The sequence below is a fragment of the Castor canadensis genome, chromosome 11, assembly GCF_047511655.1.
Source record: "Castor canadensis chromosome 11, mCasCan1.hap1v2, whole genome shotgun sequence".
Classification (NCBI taxonomy): Eukaryota; Metazoa; Chordata; class Mammalia; order Rodentia; family Castoridae; genus Castor; species Castor canadensis.
The window spans coordinates 1,830,691-1,855,260 of record NC_133396.1 but is presented as its reverse complement, the minus strand read 5'-3'; the positions used below and the strand labels follow the sequence as shown (position 1 = coordinate 1,855,260).

General features: G+C 59.9%; 2 protein-coding genes across 15 annotated transcripts in view; one reads left to right on the top strand and one right to left on the bottom strand.

The window, feature by feature from the left end:
- Baiap2 (BAR/IMD domain containing adaptor protein 2) overlaps window positions 1-2,154 on the top strand; it is a 72,719-nt gene extending 70,565 nt beyond the window's left edge. For all 3 annotated transcript variants that reach the window (XM_074044920.1, XM_074044923.1, XM_074044922.1), the window contains one exon: window positions 1,597-2,154. In XM_074044920.1, the coding sequence (XP_073901021.1) occupies window positions 1,597-1,666 (70 nt within the window). In that variant the 3' untranslated portion in view covers window positions 1,667-2,154. The remainder of the gene's footprint in view (window positions 1-1,596) is intronic.
- A 919-nt stretch (window positions 2,155-3,073) lies between these two features.
- Window positions 3,074-24,570, bottom strand: part of Aatk (apoptosis associated tyrosine kinase) — a 38,123-nt gene continuing 16,626 nt past the window's right edge. For 7 of the 12 annotated variants that reach the window (XM_074044911.1, XM_074044907.1, XM_074044915.1 and 4 more), the window contains 13 exons: window positions 19,179-19,312; window positions 16,216-16,351; window positions 13,644-13,723; window positions 13,189-13,307; window positions 12,962-13,049; window positions 11,977-12,110; window positions 10,504-10,588; window positions 10,304-10,425; window positions 8,726-8,875; window positions 5,729-8,366; window positions 5,486-5,624; window positions 5,151-5,356; window positions 3,074-4,200 (listed from right to left, as the gene is read on the bottom strand). In XM_074044911.1, the coding sequence (XP_073901012.1) occupies window positions 4,138-4,200; window positions 5,151-5,356; window positions 5,486-5,624; window positions 5,729-8,366; window positions 8,726-8,875; window positions 10,304-10,425; window positions 10,504-10,588; window positions 11,977-12,110; window positions 12,962-13,049; window positions 13,189-13,307; window positions 13,644-13,723; window positions 16,216-16,351; window positions 19,179-19,312 (4,094 nt within the window). In that variant the 3' untranslated portion in view covers window positions 3,074-4,137. Of the gene's footprint in view, window positions 4,201-5,150; window positions 5,357-5,485; window positions 5,625-5,728; window positions 8,367-8,725; window positions 8,876-10,303; window positions 10,426-10,503; window positions 10,589-11,976; window positions 12,111-12,961; window positions 13,050-13,188; window positions 13,308-13,643; window positions 13,724-16,215; window positions 16,352-17,421; window positions 17,509-19,178; window positions 19,313-24,570 lie in introns of those variants that run through there. The other 5 variants (XM_074044910.1, XM_074044912.1, XM_074044908.1 and 2 more) reach the window with 4 other exon arrangements.

Here is a 24,570-nt window from a genome sequence, read left to right as displayed (position 1 = left end):
GGACAAAGGTCTCAATTGAGGCATTTTCTAGGTCTGAGCTTCCCCATTGGGCCTGGTTGGGGACCGACAACTTCCTTCAGGTGTCCTGCAAACCGCTCTCCCTTCTCTGCACGTGATCCAGGGCTGGCCTCCCTGCTCTGGTACCTGGGGCAGGTCTGTTCTTTGTCCTGTTCTGTCCCAGACCCTCAATAGGAACGTATGCCCCCATCCAAGAATTCCCAGGGCCTGTTGCTCTGAGCCCAGGCCTGGGAGCCTCTCTCAGAGGCAGAGTATACTGAGGGCAGCCTGGCAAAGTGGCAGGATCCTCACCTTTGCAACCCAGGCGGCCCAACCTGCCTGCAGGTGGGGATGGTGAAGCCCACCTGCCCAGACCAGAAGAAAAGCCCAGCGTGGGGCAAGGCCTGAGGTGCAGGCAGAGTTGACAGTGGCCTTTGATCGCACACTGAAGCAAAGGTGGCAAGCAGTGGGGTGGGTGCAGGGTGCTCAGACACTGGCTGAGAGGGGAAAGCTGGTGTGCACCTGTCAGTCTTGCCCCCAGTGTTTCACCCTTTGAAAACCTCAGAGTCAAAGTGTTTCAGATTTGTAGAAAACAGTCTTCAGGAAGGCATAGGGAGAAGCCCCACCCATGTGGGTCTTCCCGGGCACGCTGGACAGAGTGCCTGCCCACCCGCCCGCGGGCCTGCTGCTGCCCCCCCTCCCCAGACTCCTGAGGACCCAGCTGGGCCAGAGGTGACCCCTCTCCAGGTAACGGCTCCAGAGCCAAAGCGTGCTTCCCTGGGAGTGCAGTCCTGTGCCTCTAAGTCCCTGTGTCAATGCGCCATTCTGTGCTGTCACCATGCAGCTGCCTGACTTCTCCCACCTGCTGTTCTGTGCTGTCCCCGCTGGGATGGGCCCTCCTGAGCCTGATGGGGACTGCAAGGAGGAGAGGCTCCCACAGGGACCTGCCCATCTGTGCTCGTCTGTTCCATTCCCACTTCTTGTCTTGAGTCCTATTGTGCATCAGCTATGGTCCTGGGGGCTGTTTGCGGGGAGGGCTCAGTTTCCCTGGGGAAGTGGCCAAGCCCTCAGCAGGGGAAACTGCTATCCAACCAAGGAGGTGGTCAACCCCACTGCAGAGGCATGGTGACCACCCCAACTGTGGTGCTGGTGCGTGCACCTCGTGTCTGTCCTGTCTGCCTGTCTATGGCGTGCCTCCTATGGCACTCTGCATGCCAGGACCAGCTTCTGTGTGGCCTGCTGAGCTGTGGCCTCTGTGTAGATAGGTTGTCCATTCAAGGGTCCATCTACGCCTTGGGCTTGACCTGATTTGGGGTGGGGGGGTTACCAAACTGCAGGGGACCCTACTCAGGGCTGTCTCAAGGAGCATCTGCCTCTGAACTGGGAGGGATACTGCTGGCCCCACCACCACCACTGGCCCTGGAAAGGTTGCCCTGCCTGAAGCATGTGGGGCAAGCAGGCCCTGCAGATAGCACCTAGTCCTGGCCCCGCCTCTAAGTCTTGGCCTTGGGGTACAGTGCTGGAGGTCGCTGAGTAGCCAGGGTGTCACAGCTCATGCATGGCACCTGTCCTGAACTGAAACTACTCTTCTCTTCTCAGGAACCCCTTCGCCAATGTCCAGCTGAAGCCAACAGTGACCAATGACAGGTCTGCCCCCCTCCTCAGCTGACAGCCACAGCTGCATGGCCACTGTTTCCCACCCACATAACTGATTATTGCCACCTGTGTGTTCCTGTGTAGCGCACCATCTCCAAGCCTCCCACCTCCCGGCTTCCTCTCACTTCAGCCTGGACTGTGCTGGATCCCCACTGCTCCTGGGCAGGGCCCAATGAGGAGGAGCAGCTAAGAGGCGAGGCCAGCTGGCCATGGGGCCGCCCTGGCAGAGGGGTTGGCTCTCTGAGGGCTGCGGAGCCTTCTGTGTCCCTGAGTGCAGGGACACACTTTCAGCTTATAGCTGTAAGGGCTCACGCTCCCACACCGCCGCCGCCTTTGTTGTAACTTTGAAACAGGGTCTTGCTATGTAGTCCAGGCTGGCCTTGAACTCTGGATCTTCCTGCCTCAGTCTCCCGAGTGCTCGGATTCCAGACATGTGCCACCATGCCTGGCCCATGCTGCTTTTAGCTCCCACATCTGGTCAATAAATGGGCTACTCACCTGTGTAGAGTGTGATATGTCAGCCGGGGGTGGGGGACAGCAGGAGCACAGGGTGGGGAACTTCTTGCCCTGTTCAGAAGTTATTTGTCCTTTCCTGCAGGCCCTGCCTGCTGTGCCTGGATGCAGACCCAGCCCCGTCCACAATGGCCTCTGCCCCCCCACAGTGGTCTCTGCCCCCTTACAATGGTCTCTGTAGGCTCTACCCCTCCAGCTTCACACATTTCCTCCTTGGTCCCAGTTGGCAGGTGCAGTGGCCTGGGTCACCAGCTGTGTGCCCACTGGCTGGAGCATGTCCTGTGCCTAGATTCTGCCCCAGGATGCCTGGGTGCCCCGCCCATCTGTTCCTGTAGGGGCTGGGCTTCTGAAACTTAGGACTAAAAACATTATCATCAGATCTGTGCTATGTGACATCTTTGGGTACAGTACAGCCTGCTGACCTGCCCTGGTGACAGCAGCCCTGGTCTGGGGAGAAGTCCCAGGCAGAGTTTCTTCCTTCCTTGACCCTCCAAGAAGGCCTTTGGAGGCCTGAACCGCCTATCACTGTCAACACACTGCACAGGAGGCATACCTGGGCTGGACCCAGGCCCAGAACCAGAGCAGGTGAGCACAGAAGCCCCGACTTTTGCAAAGTCTCCTGCCTCCTACTTTATCCACCGCTGGGCCAAGCCTGGGACCTGTCCCTGGAAGAGCAGGAGACAGCTGCCCTGGGAAAGTCGGGGGTTTACCCTCTTCAGCTGCCTAGGCTGAGCCAATTTGGGGGCAGAAAGGGCGGTTTAGGGACCTTCCCACCTGGGCACAGTGGGCCAGGTTATCAGAGTGTACAGGATGGAGGAAAGGCCTGATAACTGGGTCCCACCCCAGCCCTGTTCCATCCTGGGCATTAGCTGCAGACCCCAAAAGAAAACACGCCAAGCATGAAGGCTGTTTTTCTTAGCTTGATTTCTCTTTAAAAACAAACAAAATAAAACAAAAGAACAAGAAAATCATTGCACCAGCGTCCTAAGCCTCAAACTAATAGAAAATAAAAACATAAACCAAAACAAGTCCCCCACCCCCAAAGCAACAATAAACTTTACATGTCTTTGGCAACAATAACTTAGAATCACCCCATTTCCATTTGCTCCAGCAAGTTACAAAAATATTCCCTGTGCTGCCCTCCCCCCCGCCCAGCCCTGCGCTTCTCCACGCCCTTCCTGCAGGCAGGAGCCCCCACACTGACTATGGGATGCAGCCCCCACTCTCCTTTGGCCACCTGGGGATGGGACCAGGTACTGCTCTGTGGAGGGGCACTGCCCACTGCCAAGGGCACCTCTAGAACCGGCCCAGCCACACCGGGCAGTGTTGCAGCCTGGAAGCCTCTCCCTACTACTCGGGGACCCAGGCAGGAGCAGCCCAGACCCTGTGGGGGGGGCTCATGGCCAAGAAGTGAAGGGGAAACAGCTAGATTGAGCTAAGGACAAGGAGCCCAGGGGCCTGTCCTTGCACTGAGCAAACCCAGACCCAAGTGGGATGGGCAGAAGGGCCAGAAAGGGACTCCTGGCCCTGTACCTCCCTTGGCTGAGTGTCCTATGAACACACAGCTCGGCAGTGGCCAAGAGTGGGGTCCCGTGGCCTGAGGCCAACCAGTTCGACAGCAGCAACCATGGCAGGAAGGCAGCTGCAGGCTAGGGGACTGCTCAGGGGTGTGAAACCCCTCGAGTGCATGTGCGTGTACAGACACTCATGGGCCCCTGGGCTTCAGGCATCCTCAGGGGCTGGCAGCAAACCCCGGAGTCCAGGACACACTGTGCCCCCAGGACAGCCAGTCTGCCATCCAGGTCTGCAGACAGGCCTTTTGTCCACCTGGAGTCCACCTGCTTCTCTAGGACGCTGTTGGGGGCACTGTGGCCCTGGAACCTGCAGGACCACAGTCCCCACTCATTTCCTGTCACCATCTTTGCTGCTGCCTGGGACAGGATGACAGGGGCTCCAGTGACACCAGCCTCCTCAGGGTTGAGCCACCTGGATCTCAAGCCTCTGTGCCTCCACCCCCAGCACCTGCTGCAGGGCCTGGCAAAGAAGGGGTGCCATGTGAGCACAGTGGGGAGATGCCAGAGGCCCCTCCTGCCCCATGACTCTGCCTGGTGCACGTGCAGGCCTCTACTGCAGTAGATCCGCCTGTGTCTTCCCACCATATCATCTTGACTCAGACCCAACTACGCTTAGCAAATGTCCTGCTTTTACACTGGGGAAACTGAGGCCTGAACAGGAAGGGAATGTCCAGGGTCATGCAACTGCTTATGTGGCCGGGGTGAGGATGACAAGCCCTTCCCATAAGGCTGCAGCCATAGGCCAAGGGCAGCTGGGGAAGGGCTGGGTCTATATGAGGGGGTGAGAGGCAGGGAGGTTTCCCAGAGGAAGTGGGTTTTGCAGGAGCCAGCTGCAGGAAAGGAACTTGTCAGGCATGGTAGGTGGGACTGCGGGGGGAGGGGAGGACCTGCCAGATGAGAGCTGAGTTAGGTGCTGGCAGTGGACTGGGGCATGACTGGCAGGGTGGGCTACAGATCCCTGAGCACCAAGGGCCTTAGCTACTGGCCACACCGTCCCAGAACACAGCTTGCTTCTGGCAAGAACTTGTGGTCCGAGATGGGGCAGCAGGTGAGGGTGAGGGCAGAGCAGGGCGCATTGGGGGAGGGAGACCACCAAGCTGGGAACTTTCTGGTGCAAAAGGCTACAGCAGGTTGGGGGGGCAGGAGAGGGGACAGGCAGAGAAGAGTGGGGTGGGAGACAGAGAAGGCAGACGTCCCTGCCTGGGTAGGGTGGGTCCAAGGGCTTGGGAGGTGTTGGCCAGCTGTGCCCTGAAGATTTGGAGAAGCCAGGCATTGCTAAGAGGGCAAGGTCAGATGGGGGTAGCTGTGTGGCCCTGGACAAGGTACCTAGCCTCAATGGGGCTGTTTCCTCTGGCCCACCGGCACCCCTCTAGGCCACCCCCTCACCAAGCCCTTTTGTCCCTTCCGCACCTCACCTCCCAAGGACTGGGCGTCCGAGTCAGACACATGTGTGATGGAGAAGCGGGACGCAGGCGCGGGTGACACGGTGAAGCGTGAAAAGGGTGCAGCTGGTGTGGGGGGCGCAGCCGGGGTTGGCACAGCCGGGTCCAGCGTGGTCGCTAAGGCCGCCTTGGCCGGCACCAGAGGGAAGTCATCGTCCCACTCGAACCTGCTGCCTGAAAGCCCGGGTCACTTTTGTTTGCCGAGAGTTGGGCCCTGCCCTGTGACACCATTGCCCCTCCCCCACCATTCTGGTGAGCCACACCTCCCATGACGTCACTATCCAGCCCCTGCCCCCTGCTCACCCTCTTCCACCGTGGAGCTGTCAGGGGAGCGCTCAGTCCGCCGAGGCCGGCTGGGGGAGCCTGGGCTACCCACCCGGAACGCGGGGGGCGACTCCTTTACTCCCGGAAAAGGATCCCCGAGTTCCCGGGTGGGGCTCTCCTGGAGAGATCAGAAGTGGCTGATCAGGCTCAGGCCAGGGATCCCACCCTCCTCAGCCGTGCACCCTAGCCCTGTGCAGATAGCTACCCACGGCAGAGGCCCACCTGGTCGAAGAGGTAGACTGTGACGTCATCGAAGAAGGACACCGCCTTCTTCTTGCGCTCCAGGTCCTCGCAGAAGGTCTCAGACAGCAGACTGGGCATCTTGAGCAGGCTGCGCAGGTTGCGTGCACTCTGACTCTCGGCCACCACCACGGGCACTGCTGGCGACTCCTCCTCGCTGTCCTCGCTGGGCTCCTGGATGCTGTAGCAGCGGAGTTCCTCATCAGACTCGTCGCTGTCCTCACTGTCCTCCTCTTCCTCTTCTGCTCGGCCCTCCAAGGCCCTAGAGTGGCCAGGAAGGGCCAGGCAGAGTGGGAGTCTGGGGGTGCCAGGACTCCCTGTCCGTCCCAGAGGGGCTGGCCCTGACAACATTCCTGGGGGCCCCTGGTGCTCCATGCCATTGCCTTCTGAGCTCACTGGGACTGGGGTCAGCAGGAAAAACTTGGAGCGGCTGGGGCTGGGCACAGGCTGTACCTCAGCTGGGCCCTGGGCTCCAGGAGGCTCTGGCCCAGAACTGTCTGAGCAGACACCTGGCTCTGGGGAAGGCTCCTTGGGCTGCAGAGGTGATAGCAGCGCCTCCCTAGAGCCAGGGACCAGTGTCTTGTCCAGCACTCCAGGCCCAGGAGAAGCCTGCACAGACTGCTGCCCGGGACCCTGTGGGCTCTGCAGACCCTGTTCCAGTTGGGAGGTCTGGACCCCACTGCACTTCTCAGGGCCCAGGAGTGGTTCGGACTCTGCATCTAGGTCCGAGAAATAAGCCGAGTCTCGGTAGGGGTTCTTCTCACTGAGGCCACCAAGGGAGGTGGGGAGCTGAGTCTCACCCTCAGAGGACGGCTCTCCAAAGACTCCAGGCTCACTCGACTCGTGGGCCTCCTTTAGCACAAACTCAGGGGACTCATAGTTCTCTGTGTCATAGCCACTATCCAGGGCACGGGGCTGTCCACCAGGGGGCCCAGCAGCTGATGGGCTTAAGACCTCACAGCCACCATCACTGGCTGCCGATGGGATGTCCAGCGAGTCCAGGGAGTCAGGGGTTCCCGCCTGCTTCTGCAGAGAGCGCAAGGCTGGAACTACATCTGGTTTCTCAGCCTGTGGGCAGTCGCTGGACAAGTCAGTGAAGACACCTGAAGTAGCCTCAGTGGTGTCTTCATCCTCGCTGCTGGGTCCCTCCAGCTCGGGGGACATGCTGCTGTTGTCAAGGGTAGGGGCCAGTTCGGGGACCGTCATCCGGCTGCTGGCAGCAGGTGTAGGTGAGGCAGGCATGGCATCAGGGGCACTGGCCTCCTCTGAGGGAAGTGGGGCTCCTTCATGGGATGGAGAGGGGACAGAAGGAAGGGGCAACTGGGGTCCAGTGATGCCCTCAGCTTCCTGGGCAAGTTTGGGTTCCACCTGGGGGTTGTCACCCCCACATATAGTTGCCTCTGTCCAGGGGGATGTGATCAGGCAGGCAGCAGGTGCCAGGCCCTGGGTAGGGCACAGAAGGGGAAGGCGGAGGCAGTGGCCTGGCTCCTGGCCAACAGAGGCAGCCTGTGGCACGATCAGAGGCTCTCTGGGGTCCTCCTGGGCCAGGAGGTGGCCCAGCTCAGGGGAGGCCTGTGGGGTCTGGTTTAGGCTGGGGCAGTCATCCATGAAGCTGTCTGTGAAGCTACCCACATAGCCGGGGTCCCAGGAGTCTGGGTCACGGCTGGCACTGTTATTGTTGGCTGATACGTTGGAGCTCCAGTGTCCACGCTGTGCAGCCCTTTGGGCCTCAGCCTCCTCCAGTTCCTCCTCGCCCCAGGATGGCTGGGCCCCAGAGCTCCCGGAGGGAGAGGCTCCCAGTGGATCCTCGAAGGGCGGGCAGAAGGCCACGCCCCAGTCTGTGTCATCAGCTCCAGTCTCAGACAGCATCGGGGTCCCAGGAGAGGGCGAGCGAGAAGGGCAGGGCGGGTCCCTGACACGGCTCCTGCACGGGTAGTGGTCGCAGCGGCTCCACGGGCCCTCGGCGGGAGGCGTGTGGCCCAGTAGCGGCTCCATGGCCAGAGAGGCGGTGGTGCTGCCGTCTGAGTCGTAGTCTTGGTCCGGGGCGTCTCGGGGGCTGGGGGCGCAGCCCGAGCAGTCGGGGTCGTGGCCGGCGGCGGGCACGGCCTCCTCCAGGCGGATGAAGTACTCGCTGCCCAGGGAGGGGCTGTGCGCGCTGAGCACGGGCACCACGCCCGGCGGTGCGCCATCGGGGGCGCACAGCTCCTGCAGGCGCGCGGCGCGGCCCGGGCTCGGCGCGGCCCCCGGCGGAGGGAAGGGCTCGACGCCCCGGCCCGCCTCCCACTTGTACTCGAAGTTGAGGCCGCGGCTCGTCTCGGTCACCGTCAGCACGTCGTCGCCGTCCGCGTGGAAGCCGTCGCCCGCGAACTGCTCCAGCAGCGGGAAGGAGGAGGCGGCAGCGAGCTCGGATGCGCCGCCCAGTGCAAGGCCTGCCGCGCCCTGCCCGGGGTCCATGCTGCCACCGCCGCCTCCACCGGGCCGCAGCGAGCGCCAGCGCCGTTCGAATTCCTCCTCCGCCTCTGTGGTGCCCTTGGCGCACAGGTAAGACAGCAGCAGGTGCACCTCCTCCGCCGTGGGCCGCTGCTCTGGTTGCAACCAGCAGAACTGCATCACCTCGTACCTGCGGGAAAGCCCCCATTGGTGGCCCTGGCCAATCCAGAGTCATCCTGGCCAGGAGCCTCCCCAGGGCCAGTGGAGACCATTCTCAGGGTTCCTTGAGAGCAGTGAAGGGAATCTCCCAAGGTAGGCTCAGTCTTGGGGTGGGGGTGGGGGGCCATTTCCCCTTGATCCCCAGCCCTGCTACAGACAGGGACCCAGGGGAGGTCAGGGAGTGGGGACCAGAAGCCACAAGATTGGGGAGGCCAGGGAAGAGCTGGAACCCAGGCAGTGGAGTTGAGGCAGCTGTGCTCTGGTGACTTGGGGCACCACACACACACACACAGTTTCAGCCTTCCTTTGCAGGGATGATGGGGTCCTCACCAGCGGTCAGACAGAGTCAGCTGCAGCTGGGGCTTGGGCAGCTTCAGCTGTTGCTCTCGGACGGCGTAAGCCAGCACCTGCCGGTCTGAGTGCTGGGAGTAGGGTTGTGCACCCAACTCGAAGAGCTCCCAGATGGTCACACCAAGGGACCTGCAGGGGCAACCACAGTGAGCCACAGCTTGTGACCCCCTGGACACCTAAGAGGCAGTTTCTGTCACCATTTCAGCCCCTCCAAGACCAGAGCTCAGTTCTGTACCAGCTGCTCCTCCCCAAGGACAGACCATGCCACCCCAGCGAGGCCCAATCCCAAGGCTCAGGATGCCTAACAAAAGTCAGACTGGCCTTGCGCGAAGTCAAGTCCATTTGTCTGTCCACTCATTCATTTACTGTTCACCCCGAAGACCAGGCAATGTACCAGGTATGGTTACTGCCTGGTGAAGCTGGAAGGAGGGTGTTGAGCCCAGGCAGGGCCCCGCCCATGACAGCATGAGGCTGAGGCTGAGAGGGAGGTGAGCCTGAACACCACCAGCCCAGCATGGGTAGGGCCAGGAGGAACAGGCAGGGCATGCAGAACCAGGAGAAAACACTTGGGGGTTCCTTCTAGTGGGTGGTGGCTTCACTTGGCTCCTTTGGTCTCCAGGCTGGCCTGGGAGGCTGAGGGAATGAAATGACTGTGACTGGGGACCCCAGGCACCCACAGTGCACTGGGCTAGGAAGGCCAGAAAGGGGGCACCTCAATGAAGAGACAAGGATGGGGAGCAGGGGAGTGGAGTGCCCATGATGAACTCAGTCAAAGGACTTGATGAGGCTCCCTAACGCTCAGAAAGGAGAGCTGGTCCATAGGTGCAGGCTTTGATGGTCACCAGGAAGGAGGAAACAGAGGCTGGTCCAGGCCAGGAATAGAATAGCCACCCCCCACCTTGATTGGCAAGAGACAGCCCAGGGTAAATGCTGGCATCTGCCAAGACCCCAGGGCAGCTTGGCCCATGTCCCTCTGAAGACTCAGTGCCAGGTCAGAAAGATTGGCCGCTCAGTGCCCAGCTCAGCACTGGGGGCTCAGGATAGGAGGCTTCCAAGCTGCAGTCCAGGGAGCTCCTGCCCAGCATTCCCCCAGAGCAGCCAACAGCACCCACACTTTCCAAGGACACAGGTGCAAGTCAAGGCACATTCTGTAAGGACACATGACCCTTGGCTGCTGTTCGAAGTGAGGTTTGGACCTAAATGTGCATTTTGTCCCTGGTGTGGATGGGGATCAGTTCGTAAGTCCTGGGAGGCACAGCACCCTGACTCTTGAGGTGATCCCTCCACTACCCCAGGGGATCCAACAACCCAGCCACTTTGGGCTGTTGGCACCTCCCAGTGACACACACAGCCCCCGATGGGACCTCAGGAGGCCACAGGGTCCCAACATGAGCATTCTGTCCCATGCGTCCTCCCATGGCCAGCCTACATCCTAACCACAGAAGGAAACGGTGTGGGTGGATCAGTGTCTGGTGACCCTGCATCCCTGCCAGAGATCAGGTAGCTTCGAGGTCTGGCATGCGGCAGGTGGAGTCACGGTTTCCAGGCTCCGCTCACCACACGTTGCTCGTCTTGGTCTGGTCCACCACGAGCAGGTTACCATGCACTTCATCCACCAGCTCTGGTGCGATCCAGCGCAGGGGCACCCACAGCTGGTCGGCAGTCACGAAGTAGTCCTCCTGACAGCATACAGGGGCAGAGTCAACCCCACCATTTGGCAGCCCCACCCCTGCTGGCATGGCATGACCCCAACTTACCCTGTATTTGCAGTGAGACAGGCCATAGTCACCAATCTTCACCGTCAGATCGCCTGTGAGCAGGCAGTTTCGCAGAGCCAGGTCACTACAGGGCAGGAGGCAGAGTCAGCTTGGGGGTGCCAGGCTGAAGGTGTCCAGCCCTGAGGATCCTGGATGGGCTTATATGGGCTTAGCCGGGCAGACAAGCAGGAAGGGTGTCTGAGCTGTCCATCATGCTTGAGCCCTGACCCCATTCCCTGCACTGGGCACTTCGGAAGGAAGGCTGCATGGTCAGTCACACATGACAACGCAGATGAAGAAAATGAGGCCCGGAGAAGGCTACAACAGACTAAAGGGGCCCCAGTAAAGGTACTGCCCATCTAAAAAATGCCAGTACCCAGCTCTTTCCACCCTTTTCCTGGGACACTCATCAGCTGACCTGCCCAGCAGGGACCCCAAGCCACAGGGCCCCTCCCCTGTGTGTCTACAGTTTCCTTCCAGGGCCATTTCCCCTCCACCTCACTACAACAGCTCCCTGAGAGGTGGGAATCAACGGAGAAACTGAGGCCTGGGGTGTCCTTGGTGTGTGTTGGGGGGGTCCTGCCAATGGCCAGAACCCATGTTCTAGTGCCTGGCCCTGCCCTGCCACACAGGGCTGATGTTGAGGCCTCAGAGCATGGTGGAGCATGCAGGTCACCCCAGGAGCTCCAGCTCAGCAGCTGGCCCTGGGCTGCAGGATTTTACCCTCCTGCCTGGCTGGTAGCCACATGGATGTTTGGAACACAAGGCAGTATGGGGTTGCCCACAACTGCCCTGTTATTGTGCTGAGGACTCAACCTGCCCCTACCCAGGGAGGCCCGGGTCTGTGCCAGTGGACAGCTGTGGGGCCCAGGCCTGTGGGCCGAGCAGCGGGTGGGTCAGGAGCTGGCAGCTGCCCTCTTCAACAAAATCACTGATGCTGGAGTTGCCTGTGTCACCACTCAGCACCAGGATATTGTTGGGGAGGACGGCCCGTGCGGCATCCGGGCTGGCAGGGCCACTTGTCCATCGCCACTTCTTCCAGCATGTCCCCCCCAGGCTCCCAGGAGGCTGGATATCCTGGCCCGTATTTAGACTGCCAGAGGCAGGACAGAGCTGTCCCTCCCACTGCAGGGCCAGCTGAGCCCTCCCTTTGAGGCCTGAGGGAGACAGAGGGGGGCTGGTGTGGGGCCACAGGGTGTGGCTGACCGCCTCAAGAACAGTATGTGTTTCTTCACTTAACTCTCCTGCAAAGTGGATTTCAACCCAGTCTTCTCAAGTTTGAAAAAATCTAGTAAAAATTCCTTGCAGAGTGGCTATTTGGTGCTGTGTACAGGAACCCAGTTAATCCTCACGAGGCCCTACCTGCAAGTAAGGAGGCGGGGCATAGAGAAAGCCCATCCAAGGGTCTAGGTAGAGCAGGTCCCAGCCCAGGGCTTCCTAGCTACTGCCCAGCCTGGCCTCACCTGTCCTCACCTGTGCACATAGTTGTTGCGATGCAGGTGTAGGACACCACAGGTCACCTCACAGGCCATGCGTTGCAAGGTCAGAGGGTCAGGCACCATGGACTCTGCCGCCCGGCAGCTCCGCAGGTAACCCTTGAGGTCCCCCTGCAGAGAGAGAGCACACAAGGTCACCTGCCATCTAGGGAACTGCTACCCTGTCCTGGAGGTCCCTCATGCCCACCTTCCTTCCATCCCGTGTTGGGGACTAGTGGACTGAGCTGGTGCCTGGCTGGCATCATGGGACTGCCCTGCAGTCCCCTCAGTGAAGTGGGGATGGCTGTGCGGCTCACAGACAGGCAGCATGGAACAGAATGCTTTCTCTAAACTGGACTCGCCACCCAGCCCTGTGGAGTCTCCTCAAGCAGACAAGAGCGTGGGCCCAAGCAGATCTGCCACACATGCCAGGAAGGAACCTGGGGCTGGTGACCAAAGGAAGGGCTGGCAGCACTGACTGCTGACAGGACCCAACTGTAGAAGTCCAGGTACTAGCCTGTGTCCTGCAGTTGCCTCAGTTAAGTGTCACAGCCAGGCATGTGTACAGGGGCAGTGTGCAGGAACAAGACTTGGATTGTGCCCTGGGAAGCAGTTAGTCCAGGCTCCCATGATTAGACGGTGCAAGTAAGTGGTGTGAGCTGCACAGCTGGCCCAGGACGCCTTACACTAAACCACCACGTGTGTTGCTTTGGGTAGCCGAGGCAGGTGGGAACCAACCCTGTGGGGCACAGGGGAGTCCCAGCTCCAGGCCGCAATGCTGGAGCCCCTGGAGCCCTCCCTAATGCTTTCAGTCAGCGCCTCTATGCAGGCCTTCTTGGTGTGGGGGGGGAGGCGACCCGGGGACTCTGCTTTAGGGAATGAGGCCTTCAGGGGCTGGCACCGTCCACGGGCGGTGCATGGGAGGGCCCCAGCTCAGAAAGGTTCCCCCACTTCCCTCTGGGCACACACAGGCCACCACTCACCAGTGGGCAGAACTCCATAACCAGAAGGTAGGGTGTCACCTCGGAGCACTGGGCCAGGCACTGGAGCAGGTTGCTGTGCTGCAGGGCCCTGCAACAGCCACAGGCTGATCTGACTCTTGGGGCAGGAGAGGTGAAGGGTGGGGACACAGAGCTCGTCTATGATACTCAGTCCCCACACACACCTGGGGCCTGCCCCTCCAGCTGGTCTGTCCCCAGGTGCCACCCACCTGTAGGGCTGTGCCTCCTCCAGGAACTGCATCTGCTCCTGCACACTGGCGCTCACCTTCAGCTCCTTCACCACCACCTGGGTGCTGCTGACGCCCGAGTGCACTTCCCCCAGGAACACCTGCCGGAATGGGTGTCACCCATGGCCCCTCCCCAAACTCTACTTCAAGACCTCCAGGCCAGGTCACTGGGCTTCCTTTGACAGGGCTCAGGAGCCCTCCCACTGAGCCCTCTGGCTGGAACTCAGCGTTGTCTCTACCCCCAAGACCCTCAGCTGCTCTGGCTCTCTCTCTCTGGGGTCCTATAACGAGGAAAAGGGAGACCCAGATGTCCCATCCAGGCTGAGGGTCAGGGGATCGACTGGGACACATTGTTGTCTTCCCTCCCTAGCTGGCTCCCAGGAGAAGCCTGCCTGCCCGCTGCTCCCCCACCCCCACCCACCAGGCAGCACACTCACCTTCCCGAACCAGCCGTGGCCGATCTCCTTCAAGTACAGGAGGCTGTGCCGGCCAAGGTCTGTGGACTTGAGGAGCTGCACTGTAATGGGGTAGAGGGTTCAGCACCCCACTTGGCCTCTTCCATCTTCCCATCCTCCTCACCTGGCCACTCCAGGCCTTCCCTGGGGAGCTAGTACCAGCCAGGGAGGGCAGGCTGGACCCCGAGACAGAAACCATGACTGGAGGCTGCCATTAGGGGCCAGGGACCCTTGGGCGCAGGAGTGACTGCTGCCCAAGACAGCCATAATTCAGCAAGCCCCATCCAGGCATCTCTGGATAGGGAAGGGGTGCCGGGAACCACTGGAATAAGCCAGGCTGGAGGCACACACAGGCAGTACCAGGCAGGCACTGTGACTGGGGCAAGAGGCTGGAGCAGGGGCCTAGGGAGGGCACAGATCAGCACCCCCCCCCACCCCTGCTGCAGGCTGGCACCCCACCACCAGGCACACCAAAGGGTCCTTTGTTGGGGGCTGCTTGGCACAGCCCCGTACGGGACACACTGGGTCCATTCTCCTGCAGGCCAAGCTGGGTGAGGTCAGTGGAGAGGAAGGGTCAGTATGGGCTGGAAGAAGGGGCCAGCGCTGGCTGCACCCACTCGTGCCCCATCAGATTCCCCGAATTCTACTCCCACGCCAACTGCCCAGCAGCAGAGGCGGACAAGGGCTTAGCCTGGCTGCCAGGCAAGCCCAAGGGTAAAGGAGCTGTCTCCAGAGACTTGGGAAGTGTTGGCTTGATGCAGAATTCAGGATGGAGATCCCCTTGGGTCCTGCGTCCTGGAGCTTCTCCCCATGTCCATCTGTCTGGACGTTCCTCTCCTGTTTTGGGTTATCTAGGACTTCATTTGTCCCGAAGCAGGGTTTGGGTCCTAACCATGGGACACCTGGACAGCCACAGGGGCAGGGCTATAGGGGCTGGGAGGGCAGGGCTGGGCCAGGGCTGCCTAAGCCATCCTCTGCCCAGGTTTCTAACCCTGGACTCCAGCTTCACCCCAAATCTCTCCCTCTCCGAAAGCAGGCTATCCTCAGTAAGCTGCGACCAGAGCTGTAACAAGAGAAAACACAACCTCTGTGCTGGCCTGGGTCCCTGTTTCCCTTGCCCCAGGAACAGTGTTCCAGTGGCTGGGACTACTTGAGTCTCGAGGATCTGTGGTGGTTCCAGACACTCCTCTGCCCCCGAGCTGACAGGCCCAGTCCAAGGAGGCAGTGCCTCCCAGAGTGTCCCTGGCTCTCTGGCAGTGTTTGCACAGGAGTCAGAGACCCCGTGGCACCTAGGAAGGCTGGGCCTCTGTGTAACTGAGCCTGTCTGCCCCTTTATGAGGTACCAGAGCAACTGCAGGCCTTCAAGCCAGGGGACAAATATACTCATGGCTTAGACCCCAGGCTCGGACTCCTGCCTGACCTGTGCTGGCTCCTCCAGGAGCCTCAGGTGCCGGGGAACAAGCTTGGAGCCTGGACCCAGCCTGTGGCTGGTGGTTCTCTCTTGGTCTCTGTAGGCTCCCAGCCCACTGAGGAAGCCTGAGCCCTCATGACGAGGGCTCAGTTAGGGCACTTGCAGGACAGGTGGGGTGGCCTGCTCATCACCATGGAAACAGGACCTGGTGCCACCCAGAGTCCCCACAAGGCCAGCAGGGCTCCCTAGCCTGATATACCTACCCTCCCTGAAGGAGCTGGGTGGGCAAGGAGGGGACAGTGAAGGGGCAGTGGGGGACAGTCCATGGCCAGAACCTCTAGGCAGCAGAGACCCAAGTGTTGGCCTGAGTCCAGGGATCCCTCTCCTGCCCAGGTCAGAACTGGGTCTCCAGAACCTCAGCCATTTGCCTGTTACTTCTTGAGCGGGGCCCCACATTTGCCCCTCTGGGCAGTCAGCCTGGGGGAAGGGACCCCAGGGTGAGGACAGATGGGGACAATCAGAGAACAGCAACCAGCCCAAGGGAGTGTAATAAGAGACCCTGCCTACACTTGCTTCTCTGGGTCCAGTCCAGACCCCTCCTGTCCCCCTCAGGCTTGAGTGAACAGCCAATTCCCAGTCCCAACCACAAGGGGAGCCCACAAGCTTCCCCCCACCCCTCACCCCCCCCCCCGCCCCGCCCCGCCTTGCTACGTGGGCAGGCCCTACATGGGAGGCACAATGGAGCCCGTGTCCCTGTGGGGGAGGGGGGAGTAGCACAGGGGGCAGGAATCTGGGGTCAAGCACCCCAGAGACAGCAAAGAAGAGTGGTCAATCCCGGGACCAGAGACCCCACCCACCTGCTCCTAGTCACAGCACAGCATCCTGCCTTTGGGGTGGGGGAAGTGACAGGCAAAAAGCTGTCTTCAAACCTGCTGACAGCTGGCTCTCAGGCCCGGGGTGGGGGTGGGGTCGCACCCTCTGCCACAGCCAGCCTACTACACATGGCCCTGTGTGTCCCCAATCCCAACTGCCCCCCACCTCTAAAGCTGAGACCTCAGGCTTCCCCAGGACCAGGCCTGCTGATCCCCAAGGCACAAGGAAGGGAGGTGAGACCAGTCCCCTTACCCTCCCTGGCCCTCTCACCTGAGCGGCCAGGCTGCTTGGCCATGGGCAAGGAGACCTCAGTGAGTGGCAGGACATACACATCAGGCCCGTTCTGCGCTGCTGCAGCCGGCGAGCCCTGCACCACATACTCGTCTCCCTCAGCATTCTCAAACTCCTGCAGGCCAGGGCAGCACACACCATGAACCGGGCTCACGAACAGTCAGAAGATCGGGTGCAGCTGGACCTCTCTTCCCCCCGAGCTCGGGTGGGGTAAGGTGGGCTGGGGGGTGCCTGATCCAGACTGGGAGCCCCATCCTTGAGCCCCTGCTAGCTGCCCTCTCCGTGTCCTCTCACAGAGCCCTGCTCCTAGCCCCTGCCTCCTCAGGGTCACAGATGTCCCAGGAGAGCACCTCAGCCTGCAGAGAAGGGGACAATGAGCCCCAGCAACCCTGACCCAGCCGCAGCCTCAGGTAGGGGTGGGCAGCCCAAGTCAAGCCCCATACTGGTGGAGGGGCTGGAGGGAGGGTCCAAGGGATGGACGTAAGGGGACTGAGACCAAATACCCCTGCCTATAGCCGCTCCTACCCCCAGCAACCCCTCACTTCCGGTCCCTCTGCAGGTAGCCCTTGGATCTCCACCAGGCTGCACCTCCCACTGGGAGCTCCTAGGCTTCCTAAGAGCCTGGTGCTTGCTGGGCAGTCCCTGGCAGCTCCTGGCTAGGCTGCTATTTTGAAATGATGTCACACCTGTCTGAGAAGGCCCCCCCCCAACACCGGCCCAGAGCACTTTTCTGAGCAGAGCTGGCACAAACTCCCTGGACAGGCCTGCCCTGATTTCAAACAAGTGCACAAAAAACAGTAACAGCATACTCTAGAATACTCACTACCTCTCCCAGCCACATTCTGTCCTGCCTCACACCCCCACTGCCCAGGTGAGGAAACTGAGGCTCCGAGGGGCCTAGAGACTTCTAAGGGGTGGCCACACACACACCAGGTTCAGGGTCCTTGCATCTTGTCCCCCTTTTCTGGGTCTCAGTTTTTTTGTCTGCAAGGAGGGGTTTTAGGCTCTATCAGGATTCCTGCAGATGTCTAGATCTACACTTGAGGGACAGAGTCACTGGTGCCTATGGCAACAGGCCCAGGAAGCCACCCTCTAATCCCAGCTGCTGCCCTGACCCCCACAGACCTGGGCTCTGCAGATGCCCACCTCCCCTATCTGGAGTCAGCCCTGACTCCAGTCCATTACCTGCCCTTGCGAACGGAGGGCCAGCCGGGTCCTGCCAGCACAGCGGGCAAGCAGGTAGCATAGGGTAAGCATCAGAGCCCTGCCCAGCCCCTCCCCCAGCTCAGCTCCTGGACAGGGAGCCTGCACTGGCCCCTAGAGCCCAGAGGGAGCCCACTGTGGAGACAGTAGGCAGTGGGCCCTCCCTCCAAGGCACGCTGGCGCTGGAATGTTCCAGGCACCATGTTCCCAAGGAGGTGAGGAGGGCATGGGTAGGAGGGGGCTGCTGCTGGCTGTTGTGTGGGGCCTTGTTCTCAGGACCCTGAGGAGGGGCTGCTGTACAATGGCCCCACAAGTCCCACCCTGGCTCCCCCACCCCCACCCCCACCCCCACCCCATGACACTGAGGTTCTGCTCTCAGAATCTTCCAGGAAGACTCCCGGCCTTGTCTGGGCCAGCCGCTGTGTGCCTGTGGGTAAAAGGGACAGTGTCCCCAGCATGGAGGCACCAGGGCAAGAACAGAGGTCAGGCAGCCCCTATGAGCCACACCACCACCACTCAGGTACTCAGCTACCCTGCCTGATGGGGTTAATAGGTGGGCCTGGGCCCACATCAGAGGATTCTAGAAGAATGAATAGGCCAGCAAATTTGGGCCTTAGAAAAGGCAAGAGCCATGTTTGTACTGCTCCCCTGCCATGAGGCTCCCCTCCGTGACATGACATTTGGCCAGGGAGGAGAGACGCTGGGCTCCCCAAAGCGGGGGGCAACAATAGCTGGGGTGTGAATTGCTTAGTAGGGAGATGTCCACATAACAGATGGGGGCACTGTAAGCCACAGGGTGTCGTGTCCATCCCAACCTCTCCGAGTACAGGAATCTGACCTCCTGCAGGGCTAGACTGCCCTGGGTGGGCGCATGCATGGCTGGAGGACTCTGGCCAGGCTGCAATGTGCTGACGGGCAGGACTGTGGCCCACGCAGGCCCCAAGCAGCACCTCTGTTCTGAGCTCAGCTCTGTGCTTTCTGCCCAGTCCTTCCTGCTCAGAGCTACAGCTGGACGGGGGTGGACTTGAGGGTTTGCAGGCAAACCCTCAAGGCCTCCTGAGGCCTTCCTGGCTCCTCAAGGCCTCTTGGCTGCCATCCCTGGAGGGGGAGCCTCAGCTCAAGTCCAGCTTTCCAAGGGCTCAGTGAAGGTCACCAGGCCTTGGCAGACTCTCCACAAATAGCAATGGCTGCTGTTTTGCTAACAGATACCCTGGTTCTAGAACCTGCAGCTCCCCACAGGCAGAAGATGACCAGTCTTTTGGAGGAGACTCCAAATGACAATTCCAGCTGGGGTGTGCATTTGCATGCTTGGTTTCCCTCTGGTTCAATGAGCAGAGATCTGAGGGTCCCACAAGGGAGGCCCATCCTCTTGGAGTCAGGGTCCTCTGGGGGCTGAGCCCCTGCTCATGCCACATTAGAAGTCCACAATGGCTTCCAAGGCTATCCTCAGCTTCCCTAGGCACTAAGAGGCCTGGCCCTACACTGGGATAGGACAGTGTGAGGTCACATCCCCACAGAAGGCATCTGAAATAGGGGAGGCAGTCCCTGAAAGCCCCCAGAGGAGGGACTGTTGGATCCCAGGTCAGGGATCTAGATGGTTCCCAGGTAGTCTCAGGGGAGCCGTGGTCACCCGGCAGCCACCTTGGCAACCCCAGGAGAGAGTGAGGCTCACTGCCAAATGGATAAGCAAGGAGGCCCTGGGGACCCCCTGGACAGCCCTGGAGACCCCCAGCCCTCACCTTGAACCCGATGCCACCCTTCTTACAGCACAGGCAAGCCAGCATGAGGACGATGACAGTGAAGAGCCCAGAGAAAGACACAGCCACCACAGCAAGGGAGGACGACCAGGAGAGCTCACTGAGCGGGGCGTCGTCTGCAGAGAAAGGGATGTGTGAGGGGCAGTCCAGTGCACCAGGCTCAGGCAGCCATACTGTCCTCATCTTGAGTCCCCCGCCCACCCCGGGCTCGATGCTTCAACACCTGATCCTTGCTCAGGGAGGCTGGCCCAAGACCCTGCACCTGGAGGAGACCAGAAATAGGTGGATGAAGGGGTGGCCTCCAGACAGCCGCCATGATCAGAGCCTGCAGTCCTGTGGCCGATTACTGGGCACCGCTCTGACCTTATGAGGTGGAAGGGGGACATCAGGTTGGCAAAGATGACTAGAGTGTGTCCAGTTCCCAATTCTGAGGTTCCTGGACACCCTCTGAGGAGTCAGAGTCTCAGAGACTATGGAAGGATGCACCTCCATCTCTCCCCTGGACTCTGATCACTCTACTTTGGCCCTCTGAAGCTGGAAGGACATCGAGGGCCCTGCCCGTGGAACCAGCTGCTGGCTTTTAGATACACTCTGGAGTCTGCACAGCTGGAGGTCGGGGTCCTGGGGAGAGCAGGGACCCTCTTATGCATCCATGGACGGGAAAACTGAGGTCCCCAGGACAGCACCACATGCCCCAGCCTCCCACTACTGGGCCACACAGATCAGGACTGCCCAGCTGAACCAGAGCTTGGAGGAAACCTGGCCTGTCTGGCGTCCACAGATGGCACATGGAGTCTGCCAGACAAGTCCCCTGGACAGCAGGGGATGCACTGGGCTGCTGGCTGTACCCCCCCTCCCCCGGGCCTAGCCCCGCCCCACTGTTCAAACCATGTTCCCAAGAGACCTTCTCTGTCCATCTATTCCTCATTTAGCCCCTGAGAGTTTTCTGAACCACCTCAGTTCTTCTGGTTGCTAAGCTCAGCTCCCAACAACTGACCCCTCATGACCTTGTCGCATGATCCAGCACAGCCACTGAGGCAGCAGTCACTTCCACCCACTGATGAGTGTGCAGGGCTCCGTGCTTCTGACAGAACTTCCTGCCAAGAAGGCATCTGGGAGGGCTGCCTGGAGGCAATGTGTGCCTGTGTATCTGTGGGCGTGGGTGTGTGTCTGTGTATATTGTGTGCCTTGTGCATGTGTGTGCATGTGTGTTTGTGCACGTGTGCCCACATGCATGCTTATGTATGCTTGTATTTGCCTGTGTGTCTATGAACACATGTGTACGTGTGTGACTGTGTGTGTGACTGTGCTGTGTGTGCATGTATGTCTGTATGCATATGCATGTGTCTGCATATGTGAACTTCCTCTACACCCTGTAAGTACCACTGTTCTGATTCCAGAGCGTCACACGAGTGCAAGCACTGGACGCACCACAGCACGGACTCACAGGTGTGAGCAGCCCCCACACACACACCCAGAAAGCAGCAAGCCCCTGAGGACCGCACTGTCGCCATGGTGACCCATCTCTCCTTCTCTGTCTGCTGTGGGTATGAGATGGCACAATCCACCTCCATTTCTCTCCACGTGGCCACGTGGGACAAAATGGATGCGTGTGTGAGTCGATGCACCCCTTGGTGGCCTCAGGCCTGGGGCTGGCCTCTGAGCCTCAGAGACACCCAGGTGCTGCAGTCACTTCCTGCCTGCCCCTCAGGGCCATCTAGGCCGTGTGCTGGGCACAGCTCCTAGGGAAGCCCACACTCAGCCCACCCCAGCCACCTTGCTCTTATCTCCCATCAAGGCTGCTGGCCTTCCCATGGGTCCCCTCCTAACCTCCAGCAGGCCCAGCCCTTTTGCAACCAAGGACACAGAGACCCACAGGAGCTGGGAGACTTGGTCCAGATCACCAGCAAGCCATGGCTTCCCCTTTGCAGCCACGAGCAACCACTCCGCCTTCCTACTGACTCCCGGATGCCCTGACCTCTCCGCTGAGGCTCTGGGGGCCCTCCTGTGACCTTGTCAGCAGGGGCACCTGCCTCCTGGTCCACTGGCTATCAGATCCTGGGACAGAAAAGGGACTGCTCCAGATGGGGAGGCCAGCCCCGGTGCTCTGGGCCCCATCACACCTGCTGAAACACAGCACAACCATGCACAGACATGTGTACTGGCCCGCACGAACACACAACACAAACATAACCATGTGCACGCTTTGCACAAGCATGGGAGGACAGTGCACGTCCTCGGGAGTGACTGGGGGATGTGCTGACTGAGGGACAATACCCAAGACAGGGCCAGGTTGGCATCTTATAAGGGCTCCAGGAACCATGCAGAAGCCAGGATGGAGGGCAAAGACGGGGACAAGGAAGCCATGAGGCGCTGTGGGCCTGGGTAGGGTCCGCGGGTCCCCAGGGAGGGATGGGGAGGTGCAGGCAGGAGATTAAATTCCATGGATTAAGTAAATCCATACACGGACCATCCAAGGAGCCAGCCTGTCCCTGTCGGCAGACAGCATCCGCGTATGGACAGGCAGCAGCCCTGGGTAATTGGGCTGAGGTTGGAGGTGCCAGTGTGAGCCTGGGTTAATGAGACATACTTAGGAGATGGACTCAGACATCTGTCCCAAGCCATCTATCTACGCGTGTGGACTCCCTACCTCCGTCCTCCAGGGGGCCTGAGAGCAGAGACTGGGAGACACCCCCTGCTCTGGCACAGGACTACCCCGCCCCTGCAAGGACCAAGCAACAAGGCCTTACTGGCCCCATAACCCGGTCCCCAGAAAGACAAAATTCACAACCCGGTCCCCAGAAAGACAAAATTCACTCGTTTTTCTGTTGGTTTCCAGAACATCCTGACAAGCCATTTAAACAAGCACCAACATGTTAAGACTCTTCAAAACAGAGCCTCCGATAACGACTTTGAGCCCCTGGCCTTGCTGTGTCAGGGCCTTTTACTCGGCCATGGCATACAAAGACCCACTTTAAGCATGCCGCCCCCCCACTCCGATAGCCCCCTTCTAGTACCCTCGGCCCCCCACAACTCCTCCTCACCACTTGTCCAGAGGGTGCCCACGGCTGGCACCTCCAACAGTGCTATGCACACAGGGGGACAGACCTTGGTTTCCAAGTGGCACTGCCCACTAAAGAATTGGGCCTCACCCACCTGAGGCTATCCCAAGATGTGCCGAGGCCCTCCCAGCCGAGACTACCTCCGTCCAAGAGCCTTGCACATCCACGCCTGAATGTGCCACCACTCAGCACCCCAGAGCGCGGCTGTATTTCTACCATACCCCCTTTCCTTCCGACTTGGCCTATGGGAGAGCTGAGCCTTCACCCCCACTTTCTATTGGCTTTCATCAGTCCTCAGGGCACCGATTCTTGCTTCCCATGTATCTATTTGTGTCACACAGAGGGCTCCCTGTTTTTCAGTGAATTGTAATGTGTCAGGCGTAATTACTTGGTTTGACTCTCACATTGCTAGATTTGGTGGGGCACCTGGTGCAGGCAGAACAGCAGCCACAAAGCTGTCCACCTCCTAATCCCCTAAGCCCTTGACTGTGTCACCCTCCAAGGCAAAAGGGACTTGACAGATGTGATTGGGGGTAGGGTCGCGAATGGCAGATTAGTCTGGATTACCAGGTGAATCCAGAGTTATCACCAGGATGCTTGAGTGGGAGGCAGGGTCTAGCAGATACTCCCCAGAACCTCCAGGAGGGGGCCTTCTGAAAGGGCTATTTTAGTCAATAAAAGTGATTTTAATTTTGTGACCCCAGTTTCCAGGGCCATAGGAATCAAACACAATGGCCCTTCCAGTTGGCTTCCCAGCTAGGGTGGAGCAAAGCCTCTGAGGCAAGGCAGGAGCTGCACCTGCCTGGGATCCCTGGGCGCGAGGGCCCAGGTTGGTCCTCCAGGTGATGTTTGAGATGTAAAGGGCAGGGTTGATGTGAGGATGAGGAGGGCACAGCTGTCCACAAGTGGCTGGGCATGCTGCATGTGTGTGTCTAGGAGTTTTTGATTTTTCATTTTGGGTTTTGGTTTTTTTTTTTGCAGTGCTGGGAATTGAACCTATGGCCTTGTACATGCTAGGCAGATGTTCTATGCTGCTTGTCTGGAAGGTAGTGGCAAACCCCTTTACCTTTGAGGTCATCTGCACATTCGGCTGAGCCAGGCTAACCCTTGGAGTCCTGAAACTCTCATCCACTCGGCCACTGTCATGCTCGGGGGGCATGGAGGCCAGCTGTGCTGTGATTCAGGGGGAAGAAGGAAGAGCCAAGGCCAGAAGGAGGTGGGCTGGAGCCAGGAGCAGAAGAGGACATTGAGCCTTGAACAGTGGAGTTTATAGGGTTACCCGCTCCACATGACCCGGCTACACCCACACCCACACCCACGTCACTCCGCCCTCTTGAGTGGCCCAGAGTCCCGGATAACAGGGAGCCAGGATAGTGGGTCCCTGCTCTACACAAATCCCTTTAAGTGCAACTACTGGGTCATCGGTGTGGCCCTATCTTTCCACCGGGGGGCGCTCTCGGGCCACTTACATAACGGTTCAGTGGGGCAAGAGCCTCCAGCAGGACCACTTGGCAGGTGAGCAGAACCAGGAGGCCAACTCTAGGCACTGTGTGACCCCCGCCCCAGCAGCAAGCATCTGAGTGAGATGGGGCCAGTGGCTGCTGGAGGGACCACAGCTTGAGAACCAAACCTTGGGGTGCTGCAGCTCCCCCAACCCCAGTATCCCACAAAAGATCCTTCCTGGGAGGTCGCTGTGCCCTGCTCTGCTCTGGCTGGTACATGTGCGGCAGGAGTGGCCCTGTGGCTCTGCCCCGCTCACTGGCTATGCCCAGCTTGGCTCCCACTTGGGCCATGCTGGGTTCCTCCCTACAAGAGATGGAGGCCCTGAGCCAGAAGCTGCCATGCACTGGGGTCTCCACACTCTTTCATGAGGAATGGAGGAATTCCTGCCCAGGTGGGAAGCAGCTGTGCAGCTTCCTTCTCCAGGTCAGCTGGGGAGTTCCAGGTCGGGTGAGTCTGCCCGGGGCCATCGGCTGGGCTCAGGGGACAGAAGCTGGTGCACCAGGGCAGCTCCAAGCCAGAAGTGGGTTGCCGCTGCCCCCACTGTGAAGCCCTGAGCCTTGGCCCACAGCTGGAAAAGTGGGGGTCCCTTGGCCCTGGGTGGCATGCTGTATTACACTAAGTGTGCAAGAGAAAGACATCACTCTTCAAATTATCTGGCCTGGCCCAAGCCCCAGGCTCCCCATGCTGCACAGTCTAATCCTCCCTTTTTTTGTGGTAGAACTCAGGACTGCAGGCTTACAAAGCAAGTCCTCTACCGTTTGAGCCACACCTCCAGTCCATTTTGCTCTGGTTATTTTGGAGGTGGGGTC